General features: G+C 39.2%; 2 protein-coding genes across 3 annotated transcripts; both read right to left on the bottom strand.

The window, feature by feature from the left end:
• Positions 1 to 540: 540 nt before the first annotated feature.
• On the bottom strand, positions 541 to 7,370 carry LOC111668746 (histamine N-methyltransferase A-like). Its single transcript, XM_023424856.2, has 7 exons — positions 7,218 to 7,370; positions 6,912 to 7,054; positions 6,021 to 6,073; positions 5,497 to 5,604; positions 3,306 to 3,436; positions 2,761 to 2,854; positions 541 to 2,425 (listed from the first exon to the last, which is right to left on the bottom strand). Exons 2-7 carry the CDS (start codon positions 7,043 to 7,045, stop codon positions 2,073 to 2,075), a joined length of 873 nt encoding a protein of 290 aa, XP_023280624.1. The 5' UTR covers positions 7,046 to 7,054; positions 7,218 to 7,370; the 3' UTR covers positions 541 to 2,072.
• A 1,077-nt stretch (positions 7,371 to 8,447) lies between these two features.
• On the bottom strand, positions 8,448 to 16,235 carry LOC111668738 (histamine N-methyltransferase-like). Of its 2 annotated transcripts, none has more exons than XM_023424846.2 (7): positions 16,077 to 16,235; positions 15,220 to 15,366; positions 13,380 to 13,432; positions 12,389 to 12,496; positions 10,263 to 10,393; positions 10,000 to 10,093; positions 8,448 to 9,305 (listed from the first exon to the last, which is right to left on the bottom strand). In XM_023424846.2, the coding sequence occupies exons 2-7, from the start codon at positions 15,354 to 15,356 to the stop codon at positions 8,944 to 8,946; spliced, it is 885 nt and encodes a 294-aa protein (XP_023280614.1). In that variant the 5' UTR covers positions 15,357 to 15,366; positions 16,077 to 16,235; the 3' UTR covers positions 8,448 to 8,943. The 2 variants fall into 2 exon arrangements, with proteins under 2 accessions (XP_023280614.1, XP_023280616.1); XM_023424848.2 differs by having other exon boundaries at positions 15,947 to 16,087.
• Positions 16,236 to 17,939: the final 1,704 nt, after the last annotated feature.

Below are 17,939 nucleotides of genomic sequence, written 5' to 3'. Positions count from 1 at the left end.
GGAGTTACTGCATTACAACACAGTCGCACACTCACTCGAATATTCAGATGTGTAGTACCATCTGCTGGATTTATAGTGAGCAGCATCAGAGGGAGACTCAAAAGTCTGTAGTTTTTACTACTTATCCAGGTCTCTCTAATAATACTGGACATTTATTAGTTAGTTTATTATTATTCGTCACAAATGAATTGGCAGCAGTCTTCTTAGTTTTGCTTTTGAATGAATTTCTCACCCATATACACTGAGAAATTGTAAACAGTGGGTGTATTTAAGGCTGGACAATGAAAGGTGCTCACATCTTCCGAGAAATAAAACTAGTCTGGTGCTCTGTATTAACATGGCAGAGGGGGTAAGGTTTTGGATAAGCTCATGTGGTGCTTTAGTTTAGATTCGCTTTGTCACAATGTAAAAGTGAGTAAAAGGTTTTTTTTTGTTTTACATGAGACAAGAGACACAAACTGCTACCTAACTAGCAGCTCTGTTAAGACTCCCACGGAGTGAATGTCACAGCCCCAAACAAAGCTGCTGTGTAGAGACACATGAGATCCCTTTAACTTTATTTACATGCTTACACTTACTCTAACTGATTTAATGTTGCAGACTTGCAAGCGAACAGCTGCCTACTTATACATACAGCAGATACAGAGCAACATTAGCATTCATTTGGAGCCATGTTTCTGACCAACTGATAAATGTAGGTGTAATATTTACTCCTCTTAGCTCTGTTTTTAGCCTCCACTAACATCTGGAGTCACAGAAGGTCCCATAGAAAAGCTCCAGGAAGCACCCATGTGCTGCACTGCAGTTAACCAGACATACATTTGCAAACCCAACTAGTTATTCCTCATCCTGTAAGTATTAATACTGTTTACAAATGATGAAATTTATGCTTCAGATAAAGCATAAATCTCACCATTATGTTGCTTGTCCAAGTCAGTTCTCTAGTGCAGCAATGGACACAATGGAGGCTGCTACTTAAAGGTTGGTGAGAACCACAGTTGAAGAGGGTGTGGCTATCTGACACAAGAGCAACAGCAAGTTCATTCCATTCTTGAAAACAAACTTCAAGCGACACAAAGGTGAGATTTATGTTTTATCCTAAGTGTTTTCAAACTGTATTTTTCAATTTTACAGGAAGCCAATTAACTGGTTGGGTTTGCAAATGTATTTCTGATAAACCGCCCCACCTCAGTCAAACTGGAGCGTGCAGCCACTTCCCTGAGCTTTTCTATGGGACCTTGTGGTACTGGGGCTACCTTTCTAGCTGCTCAAACTAGTTGCTAACTGATTTTTAAAAAAAAAAGAAAACCGTGAGAGCAGTGAAACACTAAAGCTGCAGTCGTGAAATCCAAAATATTGGCTCTATTATTAAAGGTCATAATAATAAATTTCTCCATATGTTAGAAAAAGGTCCAATCTAGGGTCGATGAAATTGATTCAAGATTCCTGCATAGCTAAAATTGTGTGTCAGTCAATAAAGACTATTTAGTTGGTTTTCTAAAGATATAAAGCTTTGTAAAGCATGAACAGTCTTTGGCAGCCATTTTAATCATCATATAGCGCATAAATTGTTTTTATTGATCATTTTGTAAACCATCATAAAAGGTTTGGTGTATATAGGCTGAAGAGACTCAAAACTACAGCAAATAGTCAATTTTAGCAAAAGGGAAATATTAGTTGTCTCAATTCAGGGGCCGTATCTTTCAAAGGACGTGGTCCAGCCAATGTAAGCTGCAAAGGCTGAACTGAAAGGAAACGGTCAGGTCTACAGAGGATTTCTTATTCATCCTCAGCCTCTGCTTTGTTTGTGGAAAATTCTTTTGAAAGTGATTCGCGCAATGAATCTTGGGATAGGTTGAGCTGCCAAGGATCTACTTGCTGGATCCTTTGTTGCCAGGGAAATGAGGGACACATTTCTCGGCTGCAGTTGAAGGAGCCTTCGAAATAGGACAGCCTTGTCGTGCCGCTGTGACGCAATCCTTTATTCAAATGCCGCCTCTGAATGGAGACACAGCTACACTGTTAATGTGAAAAAATATCAGCGTTAACTGAATGTAAGAGGAATTATGTACTCAAGCATAAATGAGAATGCAGCTCAAACTGCTGTTGAAGGATACCCTGCCATCTTTCTCAGTGCTGCACTTGTTTCTGAGAAGGTCTAACATGCCTGCTCTGATCTCTGGGGTGAAGGATTGGTAGAAGTGATCTCTGGCTGTCATGAAATTCAGCAGACGTTCTCCAGTCGCGCTGCTCGTATCGAAGCACTCAGTGATGTCGAAGGTGTTGTGAATGATGTGCTCCTCATATTTCAGACCCTGGCTCTTTAGGCATGCGAGCACCTCCGCTGATGAGCGGTACTCTGTGATGGCGTCGATGCAGAGCTCCTTCTTGTACGTCTTCCACAGGGTGTCCCAGCCACCTTTGGCTTTAGTATGAGATTCAAAAATACACTAATTATAGTAACAAAACGTTTATGTTATGCGTTTATCTTAAAATAAGTAAGTACAATTATTGACCCGGGGAAATTAAATGCAGATTATATTGTCTTTGCTTTTAAGTAAAGATCATGTGAGGAGACAGAAGAGCAGGAGGCAACAGGGCTTATGGGAAACAAGGTAAAACTTTCAGTGATCTAGACACATTGATCACGGTCTCATGGTTTTACAGTAATTATATAAGAATTGTAAATATATATTGCAATAATCTGAATAAAATTGTTTTATAGCAGACTCAGATTAAACTGAATTAAAATCTTCTTACCTGTTTCAATGATGATCATAAGTCTGCCATTGTTTTTTAGAAGACTGTGGTAGAACTTGATAGTTTCAGCGAGGTTATTCACATAGTAGATCATCTGTTAAGGAGAGAGTTGTGGGGAATCTTTAATTGGAATTTTCCAATTAAAGGAAGATTGAATATATACAAAGGGATACATTAAAGGAAGATTGAATACGTGCAAGCACATATTTTTAAGTGTTTTGACTCACTGTAGGTATGATAGGAACACTAGAGTTACAGGATGTCTAACTAGTTGGTGTACTAGTTGTATAGCTTTGTTTGGCATGCAAATGCACTGCTCCCAAGGTGTTCACCAATGAATGCAAACAGCAGCAAATGATGTAGTAGGGAACTGAATAAATCAAATTGCTCGCACAATGTGAGCCACTGACATCCTACCAACTGTTTTCTCTTTAGTCCACCTAACTTGCAGGACAACATGTAGATAAGACAAGAAAGTAAACCCACCATCTTCTTGCCATCACATAATTTTTAAACTGAATGTCCAAAAAGCAGAGTTATAACACCTGAATCATGTGTATGAAGTCAAATTTCTTCACGTCTCCCTTTGCTTTCACTTGCTTCTCATAGTCCTCACTGTTCATGACATGCCAAGCGAATGTGATCTTCTGAAGGTTGGTGGTCTTTGATACCAAAGCTAAAAGTTGGATATAAAGAGAACAGAGAAAGTAAAGCAGTCAGTAACACTGAGATACTGTATGCTGTATATATATTGTGTATAGTACACTGAAACATTTAATTTCACAAGCAATGACCTAAGCACAGACTTTGATCAATACAAAACCAATACAAGGTTAAGCTGCTTGCAATCCATTAGGAGCATGCAGTTCCTCAACTGACTTGCAAAGCTTTGTGGGTACCGTAGTCAGTGTTAGTATCAAAAACCAATGTGGAAATAAGGAAAATAAGAGGTTTGAGTGCAGCCTGAGCTAGAGCAGCAATGATTGCTAAATTCTTGGTTCAGACAATGTGTGGATCCATGATGCTTCGACCCCAAACAAAGAAAAAACAGATGTTTATTCAGATGAAAGTTAACATCAGCAGATATCTCAGAGCCATCAGATGTGTCCCCATATGGATATACATTGGCCCCAGAAAGTGCTGAGACTCCTTCCCTTTTTGCACACTTTATTGTATTGTATATTTCATTTTAAATCCATAAAATTGCCATTTTTGCCGATCATTCTACAATCAATAACATGAATTAAAAAAAAAAAAAATCAGAAACTGATATCGCTTAATTACCAAAGTGTTCAGACTATAAATCCAGTACTTTGAAGAAGTTAAAGAAATGACAGCTTCCAGTCTTCTTGGGTAATTCTCTACAAGCTTTGCACATCTGGATGTGGGTAGTTTATCCCCTGCGTCCTGGCAGATCCTCTCAAGCATCTGTGACTTGCCATCTTCAGGTCTCTCCACAGATGTTGTGTAGGGTTTAAGCCTGGACTTTGGCCGGGCCACTCAAAGACAGTCAGAGATTGTCCCGAAGTGACTCAAGCGTTTTCTTGGCTGTGTGCCTCAGGTCACTGTCATGCTGAAAGGTAAACTGTCGTCTCAGTCTAAGGTTTTCTTTTTAAGACCTCTCTGTATTTGGGTTCATCCATCCCTCAGTTCTGCCAAGTCTCCCTGTCGCTGCTGAGAAGCCCCCCCCCCCAGAGCATGATGCTGCCACTACCTGGAATAAGCCAGGTGATGAGTGATGATAGCACCTGGTTTACGCCAGACATAGTGTTTGGAGTTCTGCCCGAAGAGTTCTATTTTTGTTTTATCAGACCAGACGATTTTTTTCCTCATGCTCTCGAAGTCCTTTAAACGCCACTTGGCAAACTCTAAGCAGGCTGTCATATATCCTTTACTGGCGTCCATCCAGCCACTCAACAATAAAGGTCTGATAGAAGCAGTGTAGCTGAGATGGTTCCAGGATCTCCCATCTCTGCAGAGGACTTCTGAAGCTCTGTTAGAGTGATCATGGGTTCATGGTCACCTCTCTGACCACGGCCATTCTTGCCTGGTTTGTCAGTTTGGTCACAATTACTGAAGTCACTATGCCCCTGGGAACACTCAAAGATTTAGATGATCTTATAGCCTTAACCAGATCTACAGCTCACCACAGGTTTATCACAGAGGTCTACAGAGAGTTGTTTATGTGGGATCTTATATACACAGGTCTGTGCCTTTCTAAACTATATGACCAATCAAGTCAGTTTGCCGCAGGTGGACACCAGTCAAGTTTGAGACACAACTCAAGGATAATTAAAGCAAACAGGATGCAACTCAGTTCAATTTAGAGTCACAGTAAAGAGTATGGATACTTTTTGATTTTTAGTAATTTTACAAAAACTTGTTTTCATTTTGTGATCATGCGTAATTGAGTGTTGAATGGTGCGACAAAAATGGCACTTTCATCCATGTAAAACTAAATCTAGAACAGAATAAAGTGTGCAAAAAGTGAAGAAGCCTGAATACTTTCTAATGTTACTGTTAATAATATAAGAATAACTTACAAAGCCTTAATGCTGACGCAGAAGTTCGAGCTGATTTTACAATCATACCTGTTTTCCAGCCACACACTGGATCAAATTCGATGTTATTCTGTGGTGTGTTACTGAAGAAGAAACTTTTAAAAGCATTTTCTATTTCTACTCAGGAAGAAAAGGTAGAGAGAAAACGACAAATAGTGTTTTGAATTGTTGATACCTTTGAAGTTATCTGAGAGCTGAGAGCTGCCCTCCACAATGTCAGCAGTGATAGGAAGAGCAGGGAATGTAGACTGCAGTACAGAGAGCATCTGGACATCCAACTCCCCTGGAATAAACCAGGAAGTCTTTAGATTTTGAAATCCCACTGCTGCTGAGCACTACTGCTTCAATGTGAAAAAATCTATCCCCAAAAAGGTTTTGAACTGAGTAGTGCAAACATTTCTGAAACAATCAAAACTGATGAAACATGTCAAATACACTACATTTAGCATATTTGACATGCGTATTTGTAAGTGTGCAGAGTGACACTATGTGTTTGCTCACTGACCTCTATAAGGCCCATTACAAACTATGCTAACTTTGACAGCGGTGTCCATTACTGTAAATTCTTCCTTATGATGAGCATGATGATCAGTTTAACAGGAGCCCGTTTGGTTTATAGAAGGTAACTAAGCCCAAACTACCACAACACACCACTACAACAATATATGTTCACGTTACCATTACCAGTTCATCACATACCTCCACCACTTCCAACGCCAAGGACATCCAGGCCGCTTTCACCTGCTCCAATTCTACATCAACACACGAGAGAAGAGAAAAAAAAAGATAAAATACATAACTTTGAATAACCCAATGGCACATAACATCTGTACTGTACAATATCTGTGTGTCTCTAAGTTTTTGATTAATACCAAGAATTTGGCAACTATTCACTATGAATAGCTTTTGAGAGTATTTCATGAATACATGTATTTGTGGTCTTTGTGTGTGCAATTCATGTGAATATGTAATATTTATTGAATTTACTTTCTAATTAACCAATGTGTATTTGTGTCAAAACGTAACTCTTCATATAGAAAGCACATATGGGCATGGAAGCAGAAATTTACAAGGCGTTAACAGTAAATCCTACAAGCAGATGTGAATGGCATTGCTGGTAAGAATCACTCAGAACAGACTCTGCCTTAATCATATTAAAAGTTGTATAAGTGCATTTAAAAAAACAAAACAAAAATATTGAATGCCACAATGGTAACAAAATTGCACTGTGTTGCTCGGCCATGTCACCAGCCTCTGCCTTATCAGGGTTATTTTGATACGGAAAATGGGCACAAGCACAAAAAAAGTGGACTTTTGACCAACAGGAATGGCAGCAGATTGTGTTAGCAATACTGGCAGCTTTGTGCCAGCATGAAAGCACTGGCAATTTCATCCCCCTTTGAAAAGACATTCTGTAACTTTTGAGAGACGTCATTAACTGAGACCTCAGATAATGACCTAAATGATCCACTCCTTCAAAAAGCACAAAAAGTCAGAAAGAAAGCACCCATAACGCCTCTGCTGGGAGTAGAGAAAAAAGTAAAAAAGATGATAAAAGCAAAAGCAGAATAGCAACCTCTTTTGTTGTACCTTTTAAATTCTCCTGGCAGGATGCTCTGAACACACTGGAGAATGGCCTCGTGTTCTCCTGACTTTTCCAGGTAGAACTGAAAGCTTTGGACAGCACTGCCCTCATAACACGACTGCTTTGCCTCTGCAGCCATGGCTGATCCCTGCAATGCATTACACATAGAGGCTTGAAATTCAATGAACAGCATAGAGTTTTTCTAAAGATGACTGTCTAAAAAGTGCTGCGCTGATTTTAAGAAGCTGCTGAGCTGAATTAAAATCACTTCAGCAAACACTAATTGTACATTGTAAGTATTTAACAATTACCTTGAATGTGTGGAGGGTAAGGACACTGAGTCAATTGCTTTCCCACTCTTTCAAGTTGCAGAGCTACAACACTCTCCCCCTCCCACAGGCTGACTGGGTCCTTCCCATAAGCGTTGCATAACCCTTGAAAGATGAACTTTGGCTGAGCCGGCTGCAGCTGTGCTGCTACATTTCTATTGGAATCTCATGACAATTACTAGATCAACCTTATCGTTTACTTTCATAGGAAAGGAAAGTTTCAGTGGGAATTTATTTCAATGAGCTGCTGGGTTTGAAACCACCAGCATCTGGCTGGAGCCTTTCCCTGGGTGAACCGTTTTCCTCCCACAGTCCACACACAGACAGTTTAGTTATGAAACAAATTAAATGAAACAAATCAGCTCATATTAAAAACCACAATGTCATGGGCAGTTCTTCTGCACATAAAAGTATTCTCATTAGTCAACTAGCAGGTGACACATTGTGAAAGACATTTGGAATTTAAAAAGCACCTGAGGCCATCACTGTATTTTCAAGTGGCTCCTTTTTGACCTTGAATATAACTAAAAGTGAATTGCTTTAAATTTAAATCTGGCTTGGATGCCACAATTTGTGATGTAATTTATGGAGACAGTGTCTTTATCTTACCAGATAAAATAAAGAGAGTAACAACACAAGGCCTCTCTGCAACTTAACATGTTCATGCAGAAGGAAGAGTGGTCACCAACTTTCCTGTAGAAAGGGGAAGTTGACAGATCTGGGATTGAGCTCCAGTGCTTGTTGTCAGTGTGGTGTCAGTCAAACACAACCTTAAAAAAAAAGTGATCTATTCACTGTCATTTTACCTGTCCTGGACCCTTTATATGGCCACTCCTATATTTTACAGTTAGGTTACAGACGCTGCCCTCCAGATGGTGCCAACACCTCAGCTATATCAGGAATAATCGTTCTGGGTGATGACAAAGACTGAGAGCAGCTGCTGCCATAGTACTTGTGTTTGTCCAACCAATACAGCCCAGACCACTTTCCCGATGTGGTCTCAGACTTGTGCATCCCACTGTATATCGCATGTATCAGTATGTACATACCACTGGTACAGGTTAGGTTTTTTTGGAGTATAATTACATTTGGGTTGTTTAGAGTTATCACAGTTTGAATAAAACCCATATAGTACTTGACTGGTTGGTTTATACACTCTCATGGGAGTGTTCATCTTATCTAAAATTAAGAGTTCAGTCTCCATGGAAAACATTAAATGCTCAATTTAACATTTATTTTTATATTTCCAAAGTAATTTGATCCAGGGAGAGCAGCAGTGTAATGGGGTTGGCCACACAGCCAGCCAACTGTAGCCCATTAAAATTATATGATGTTAGAATCTGAAGCTGATTAAAACTGTAATACTCGTTAGAAAATTTGATCATGACAATGAAACAAACCTGGTTCATTAAAAAAAAAATACAATTAAGCTAATATTCAATTTGCCCAAGCATAGCACATTATACACATTTATAATTAATACCATATTAACCCAAAATAAGTGCTGTTAGAGAACGTATCAAAATCAAAATAGACGGAGATAGTTCAGGTCATAAAACAAGGTATTTCCCACATATGCTAAAAGCTTGTTAATTACATACATTATAAGATACAATGTATAATTTTGAACAATCAAGCTGTTTAAAAATCAACAACTATGTTACCAAAATACGGCACATTTCACATTCATTATACTAACCAACTGTTTTTAAGAGAGCTGATCTAAGACTATCACTCCAAGATTGTTGTTGAAGATAACTTTGCCGTCAGACACCACACTACAGTCTGGGTGTCGAAGCAACTCCGTGACGCCAGCTTTCAGCTCAGGTGTGGCCGTCCTACTGAAGTCCAGCACCTCCGTGAGAAAATCAAGCAGCAGCTCTCCCTTCTCATCGCCTTCAGTGAAACACTCGGTGATATCCAGTTGGGATGGCAGCTCGTAGCTCTTGTAGCTCACTCCATTGGAGTCCAGGAAGCCTTTGATGTCTCCGGCGGTCACACACTGACTTATTTCCGTGTTACAAAGCTGCTCCCTGTATGCCTTCCACAGCTTTCCCCACCCACTCTCCTCTTGAATGGACGACATGAAAACATGAGTAAGAGTCTACAGTCATGTCAGCAACTCTGTGAGACTGTACCCACAGTACCGGCCAAAAGTGCGGACAGACATGCTAATATCAGCAAGCTAACATGCAACGACAATGTCCACCAGGTAATGCTCACCATCGTCACTGTCTTATTTTAGCGTGTTAGCTTGTCTAACCTTTTCTAATTGGCATTCACTGGATGTTAAGAATAAGTAAAAAATTTGGCCTGTTGGTGGCACTAGAAGAAAAGTCATGGGATCACCAAAGTCAGTAGGATTCATTGACTGAGGACCATAAATGTCTGTGCGAAAATTCATGAAAACTCATTAAAAAATTGTTGATATAATTCAGTATGGATCAAAGTGGCGGACCAACCAACATTGCCATCCCTTGAGAAAGTGCAAGCAATGGAGGATGGTTCACCAAATGAAAACAAAACCACATTAACACAAGGGAAATCACTACTGAATCTATTACTGAAATAAAATGTTTTTCCATGAGAAATATGTATTGTATATACCAGTGTTTTCATTTGTGTTTGTTTTAGTAGTAGTTTTAAACCGGTTTTCAACCCTATAAGCGTATGTATATACGCAATGAGTACAATGACTACATACAGCATAACTAACCAGAACACACCAGAGAGAACATCGTGATTAAAGATTAGATCCACTTACCAGAGACTAGGATGATAAGAAGCTTCCCATTCTTGTTGAGGAGACTTTGGAAGAAGCTGACGGTAGCTCCAGGATCCTTCACATAGTACAGCATCTGTCGATTTCACCACAGATAATGAGCTGGTAACTGGATTCACAGAGCAACTAATTATAACGCTATGCTAGACAGATGTTCTAATGGGATTAATTGCTATGGAGCGCCACAGAATGAATATGACCTAGATGTGTCAAAAATACAGAAGCACTGCGTCGCCAACACCAACCTGTATCATGTGAATGAAGTCGGCTTTCTTTGTCATCTTTTTCACATTCCAAAGCTCCTCAAACTGAGAGGCAGTCATCTTGTTCCAGGTAAATTTGATGTAATCTAAACCTGGTTTCTGTGACACTAAAACTGCAGATGGGAAACAAATAGTTAGTGTACTTCAAACATCACCGAATTTACACAGAAATGTTACAGTGTCAAAAATCTGTATTGTTCCATGTTGCTTTCTGTAAATTTCACATCACTATATCACACATTTTGGGAAAATACACTATGATAATAATTTAACTCAGAAAAAACTCACTGTATTATACAATAAAGTTTATTATCAATGTATTATACAGTAGATTTAACACTGAAATAAAGATAAATACAATGAGATTTTACAGTCTACACTTGCTTTTTGTTTTGGGCCATAATATCTGACACTTGTCGTACTGAAATTTGCACCTCAGCTATCAAAACAAACAACTCATGTCACTTGGCATCGGCATGAGGGAGTTTTATGTTTTATTTCCCTTTGATGAAGAGAAATGAATTGAGAAAGAACTGAAACACACTCAAATTTTCAAATGTTAAAACTGCACTTTAAACTTTTGGTTTCAGTATATCTTCAATGACTGCATATGCTCAAAGTTTTGAGTAAGATAAGTTTTTCATGTGCAAATATATAAATAATTTATGACTGTTTCTGAAAAAACAGTGATTCAGCCTAAAACTATCTCATGGAGTCATTTATTGTATAACTAATGGTAAATACAGTATAACAGAATGGGTATTCATAGCAGAAGAAAAAGTGAGGATAAGAGTATGACAAATTTCTATGGAGACATTTCACAATAAACTTTAGATATTATGCACCTGATGAACTGTGCCCTGTCTGGGTGGGAATGAATACAGTGAGTCATAACCTCCAAGCAACACCAAAACTAAACTTAACTAAAAACTCATGAATTACTTAACAGTAAATAGTTCTGTTTCAGCCGTGTCGTGCAAACCTCCACAGCTATGACCTTTCTGTGAGCCGCTGATCCAAAGCAGGCAAGTATGAGCAAGTCTTGAAATCACAAAAAAGATTTCAATAGGCTTTACAACATGCTTCTGAATATATCAATTCTCCCAAAGATGTCTCAACAGTTTCTAAGCTGAAAGAGCCACCTACAAAAAAAAACCAAACAACCAAAGAGAAGTGGTGTGGTGTGAGAACATAATGAACTCAACATCAAACATACAAGATCTACAAGATAAAAACCTGAGGATCACCACTTTAACTACACCAATCATTAGGTTAGTATTTGAATACATGATGCGTATGTGTGATGAATGAATTGGTGGTGACAGTACTACGAGTATGTGATTCTACTGGTCGGATGGCAGTAGACTCGGAGCTGGTAGGGATTCAGAGTCTTACTCACAGACACTTCAGAATGGTGGATAATTGCTGACACGAGGGATTGAGTCTAGGACTGGTTGTTAAAGGACCTCCTCTGACTGATGCATGAATAACTGTATTACTAATGCATCAGCCAGTGGTTCATTTTCAGCGAGAACGCGAGGGTCTGCCTGACATCAATTGTGACGTACGAGGTTGCACGTGAGGCTCTGGTGCAGACGTTGTTCCCGCCAATCTCCGTGGACAAAACAAATTAGACATAACAAGACAACGTAACGGTGCAGACTGCTCACGAGCTGGAAGAAAAAACATGGACACTGATTTTCAAAAGATGCTGTGTGAGGAGGTCCGAATAAAAAATACAACCAATTGTGTTCTAATTCTTAGATGTTGCCATTTTAATTTGATTCATAATTCACAGAATACGTACACGACGATCCTTTGCGCATGTATGGAATGCGTCATCCATGCAGAATATAAATGAAAACAACTGCATGTCTGAGGTGTCCGCAGCTCTCAGTGTACACGTTCACAAGCAAGTATAACTGAGGCCTTAGTGTGAAAGCCAAGGGCTGCTTTAATACATTTTCAGGATTAAAAAATACAATAAAATGCGGGACAATACGTTTTCTGCTGTTAAGTTAAATACTGAAACATATTTGGGGGGGGGGTGAGTATGCAAACGCAGTGTAAAGCTGAGGTATGTGAGTGTGTTTCTATAAAGACTGTACCTTTGTAATTATGCAGCTGCTGGCTGCTAGGCTCCACCACCTCGTTATCCACAGTCACCCCAGGGTGCTTCATATGGAGCTCGGAGAGCATCTTTAGGTCAATCTCACCTACAGGTGCCAATAGTTTTTATTTTGAGAATCATCTATTTCTTCCAAGTACATTAAAAAAAACAAATAAATAAACAAATAAAAAAGACTTCTACATTTAATCACCCAGCAGATCATCACAATGCTCCAGTCCAAATGATGCCGCAGATTTAAGTAGGAAACAGCTAATAGCACTTGACAGTTTGGCAAATGATGCATTTTATGCTGAAATAGCAGGGGAGCGAGTTATTCCTATAATATTGCTTTCAATATCATTTAGCCACAGGAAGATGATTTTGTTCTAGGTCTTACTGAAGCTGACAGCTTGCCATGTACAAAGGAGTAAATTCAAGCAAAGAAGCTGATGTGGACAGATGCTGAATCTTTATGATTAGATTGAATGATACCTCACGGAGGAGTTTGTAGTCATCTGATTTTACAGTCCATTAGAGAATCTGTAACATCGCTCCATTATAATACTGATATGACAGCTCAGGTAAATTAACTGGATTGGTTTTGACATAGGGGAAGTGGAATAGCACTCATGGGCAAGTAGTGGGTTTGCTCAAGAGAAAGTTAACCTTGCTGTGTCATGAGCGATGGAAGCAACGTGCAGTAAAGCTATACAGACTGTTGAGGTTACTTTGCGACTCAGGTTAAAGATTAATCTGACAACTGGACAGATGCATGCAAACCCTTGACAGTGATTATAAGGGTAAAGGTTTTTACTGCTGCAGCCATATATGACAGCCCTGCAATAGGAAAGTGTTAGAGTGGGCTGATTCACTGATTTAACAACGCCTTCTCACCTTAGCTGTCTGCCGCGGAGGACGCTCATCTATTTACTGTGTCACATAGAACATAAGATTCAGCAGTGAAAGTGTCCTATATTGTGTCTTCTTACCAGCTCCACTTCCAACTCCAATGACATTTAAATGGGACTTTCCATCTCCAATGCTGAGGAGAGAGCAGAAAACACTTTGAGTCTTCAGAACCGTCAAGTCTTAAAATTCACATCCTGCAACCTGCCAAATGTGGGTCACATTTTTGGGCTTGTAACTGTCAGTTCATGCTGACACTTGGGTATGTGAGGTGTCCTGATCTTGTGTCTGCAGCATCTCCAACTACCGAGACTTTGATTGTTGCCAAGGCATGTTCTGTCACTCACCGTCTGATTTTAATAACACTATTGCACTTTTTAATTTACTCGTGAGTCATATCTTTCCAGGTTTTCTCTCTGATCTGCTCCGAGGACAGTCACAGAGCAGAGAGTCTGGCTCTCTGCTGCATGACACTCACCTCCTACAGCTTATATAAACATAGAAAGAAAAAAAAAATCACAAGAAGAGATAAACACTGACTAATTGTCATTCACAGTCACACACACTCTGTTAATGTATGTACATTTGTGCAGTCACTTATTTTGATTCTGTGGGTCAAACAGTAACAGCACTTACATATTCTGTTTAGGGATTGAGTTCAGTCCTAAACAACTAGAACTGTTGATGATTTCAGCAGTAATAATTAGGACGCGGTGCTTGTTGGTTTATTTGCACAAGTTATGTTACTTCATTGTTTGTTTGCACTGTTAAGTAGAAATAATGAAAAATACTGATAAAAAAAAAAAAGTCCACTGTAATACCTGTACACCCTTCATTTGAATTTGGGTCATGGACCGTTCTCTTTGAAGTTTGCATGTTTTTGATAGTTGCTAGCTAATGGCTAATGAGGCAGAAACTTACTTTCAACCACTGGGTAATTTGTTACAACAGTGCATGTGCAAGTCTCACAAAGGTCTGTTTAGAAATAATAAGAGGTGGTGAATGAGGATGATACTTCTTAGTATTAATCAGCGGTTCCTCTCACTCACTCCAGGAGGTCATTTGTGAATTGAACTTATTTTTTCCCGATCTGCCTTCATTTCTTCCTCAAATTCATTTATACTGCACCAAAATCTGTCCCATCTTCACTGCTTAAATATCAAGAGCGTTTCCTGTCTCTTGGTAATCTAGTTGATCAGCAACAATCACGAGTTACATGCTCAGTAGAGTTTGAACCTTACTGGCTTTTTGAGGCCAATACCAATGACTGACAGTTCTGGTGATCTGTTAACGACATATCAGCAATTATTCAGTTCTTCACACAAACAAAAGTAACAGGCCAATTTTTTTTTTCTTCATTTTTTTTAAATCATACTAAGCTGGATATTTATAAAGGCAAAAATAGATAGATTAAAAAAAGATAAAATTGTCAGGCTCTAGTGCTTTGTTATTTTTTTTAACTACAATTTTTTGTTAGTAATGGCGTTCATATATACAAATACCAAAATATCTTCACTTAACTAATATCAGCCATAACATTGGTCCAACTATAATGTTTACAAACCACTGCAGCGTTATCACATGTAGTGTGGTTGAAGATGAAGAGCCATACTTTCTTCATCCAGAAAAGTAAGACCATACAGATTTTGATGTATTTTTTCAGTACTGGTCAATCAAGTCTCTGAACCTTTCTGAAACATGTTGAGAACTCCACCACACAACTATTGGTACAGTATATCATTAAAAATGCTATTAACTATTCTGTTCTAATATAGCCTATTACATTCTGCTGTAGTCGGCTAGAAGCTACTCTATTGTCAATAGTTTGTTTGTCAGGTGTGTGTGTTTGTCAGGTGTGTGTGTGTGTGTGTGTCTGTGTGTGTGTGTGTGTGTGTGTGTGTGTGTGTGTGTGTGGTATTATACCTGGCCAGTATATCTGGCAGCCTGTTGTGGATGAAGTCCTGCATACACTGATGCTCAGAGGAACGCTCCAGAAAAAGCTGGAAGGATTTCTGGTACCTGCTATCATCATTCACCAGACTCATCAGAGAAGATGCCATGGCACATAGTCTGGCAAAAAAGGCAAACAAATATTTTCAGTGACAACTAAGAATGGAAATCAATGTAAATGCAAAAATATGCGTGTGTGCTTTTCTTTTCCATTTTTATTTTATGTCAACCACAATTGCTGTTGCAGGAGAATATTTATGCTTCCATCACCTATTCAAAGTCAAACTTGTTGACAAACCACTGTCGAATAACCAAGTAAATTTGAGTCCAGTTATAACAGGTTTTTATTCTAGCTACAATCCTTTGCCATATTGCACATTGTACTATACACTTTTTTATTTTATTGAACAATTACTTTCTCAGAAAAGAAGTCAGTATTTATAACTGGACCTCTCCCTCCCTGTTGCTGGAAATCGAAAAGGCGGATATCCATCAAGCTCGACTCCCAACGCAAAGCGAGCTTCACTCTGACGGACTGCTATTATTCTTTGCAGTGGGAGCGCTGAAGCTGAACGTGTCACCAGCAGCTGCATGTTAAATCTTTGCTGTGAGAGAAATGTCTCCAGCAGCAGCAGCGGAAACAGGAACAGCCCAATACAGAGCGACAAAGAGCCTGTCGAGTCCCTCGACATGTGCACACCTGATCGGAAGCCGTTGATGAGTGTTCGCTCGGTGAATGTCACAGCGTCTGTTCGACTGCAATGTTACTGCGCGCGTGGTGTTAAAAGCTGCAGACAGATCGAGACAAAACACGACATTTTTTCACTTACATGCGGGGTTTACGTGCATAGGTGAATACGACCGAGGAGATCTGCAGGCTGCAAGAAAACCCTCCCACTGGAGCCACAGCTCCCTCTTAAGGAGGGTCAAAGGTAGCAGAAAGAAATCCTCCAGAAAAATCAATCCAATCATCAAACACTACATACTAAAGTGAAGCCTGTGTCCTCGCTGAGCTGTGAGTAATTATTAAACACATAGAGAAGGTTACAGACACACTGCATATTCAGAAATATAGCAGGTTTCAGAAATAAACTTGAAATAATATTTGAAAACATTGATATGGAAGATTTAGTCATTGCTCTGTTCTAGTATTATATAATCTGTCAGTCAATTTGGGAGTAAAAGCAGGTTCCAGTCTGTTTTCAGCTTGGGTGTTGGGGTGACTCCGTTTTTCTTTGTATTATGACCTGTACGATAATATGATAGGAAATACCAGAAAGACTTTTACAGAGGCAGCTGCACCAGAGGTGATTGAAAATATTCAATATATAATGGCATCTTACTAATGTATATTTGCATGCATAGTGTCTCCGTTGGTTTCCATTTAGTTCACCTTTGTATGAAACTCAATTACTAAAAACTTGCTTGACCTTAAGTAATCCATCCTGCCAGTTTTTACCTTTGACAAAGATACATTATTGTTGTGTATCAACACAGTACAACCCTGCACTGCTGCATCACTACAATAAGAAAATGTATCTTTGACAAGAATAAAAGCAGACACAATAGTTATTGTCTCAGCAAGATGATTTTCTCATTGCATGGAGACCTGTGAAACTTTAGCCTGCTTTCAAAAAGTCAGCAGAAATGTGAGGTGTGTTAAAATACTACTAGCCTACAGTAAAGACAAACTAGAAGCAATATGATATTTAATATTTTTACCATATAGGAGGTTCAGTTGGGGATTAAAACAATTTTCAAAGGAAGTGCTGTGTATTATGGTATGTGTCTGTGACACCCAGATTTCCCACTTGCTATAATGTCACATAGACAGGAACTAGGCCAAGAGCCCAAATTAGATCATAATTAGGCCACATACCCCATCTGAAGTGATATTAATCCAGGGAGGGAATCCCGAGGAGAGTGATTAGTCAGATATGAATTAGTAGCCTATAGTGATTTATATGAATGTATTGTTTAGACAGAAGACGATAACAATCCATTTTTAGACATTTGTTAAGGACCCCAGTGAATCCTCAAAGCAGTTGATGACCCCAGGACGCAGCTTGACCTTGTTTCGGGACTTTGTCACATCTTTCCATTCAAAACAGTATTTTTTTTTACATCAATACATTTCTGTAACTCTGAGCGTCTCTTCTGATTGGCTGTTTTCTGAGTGATTGAATAAAAATACGTCAGATTTCAGATAAACACTCAGAGAAACCAAATCCTCCAAGGTTGGATGGTGGGTCGGGGCGGGCTGGGTCTGGAGCGCGGCTGAGAGCGGTGCCTGCTTTGTTGTCATAAAGTTACAGAAGTCCTGAGGGTTCGTTTTAAGGCTCAGTTTCTGAATACAGGCTGTGTGCATTTCTCTGTGGACTGAGGCTTTGATACTTTCTTAATATTACTATCGCACCTAGATCTGCTTTATAATCACATCACCACCTTGAGATCAATTTATTTATCTTTTTTGGTGTCTTGAGTTTTGGTGCTTCACGAACACTTTTAACAGATAAAGATGAGAGGAAGGATAACAAGAACAAAAACAATAAGGCTTCAGGAGCATTTGCTTGGACTCCTAATAAGGTCTCATATAGGTCAATAACACAAAAGTAAAATCATCTCACTTTACAAACCCAGAGTGATTATAGCAGACACTTGTTTCAATGTTTCCAGAAACAAGAGGAGTACCT

This window comes from Seriola lalandi, unplaced genomic scaffold (assembly GCF_002814215.2).
Source record: "Seriola lalandi dorsalis isolate HSWRI2012SDOR001 ecotype SW California unplaced genomic scaffold, Sedor1 jcf7180002054758, whole genome shotgun sequence".
NCBI classification, from domain to species: domain Eukaryota; kingdom Metazoa; phylum Chordata; class Actinopteri; order Carangiformes; family Carangidae; genus Seriola; species Seriola lalandi.
This window is presented reverse-complemented; position numbering and strand designations above follow the sequence as displayed.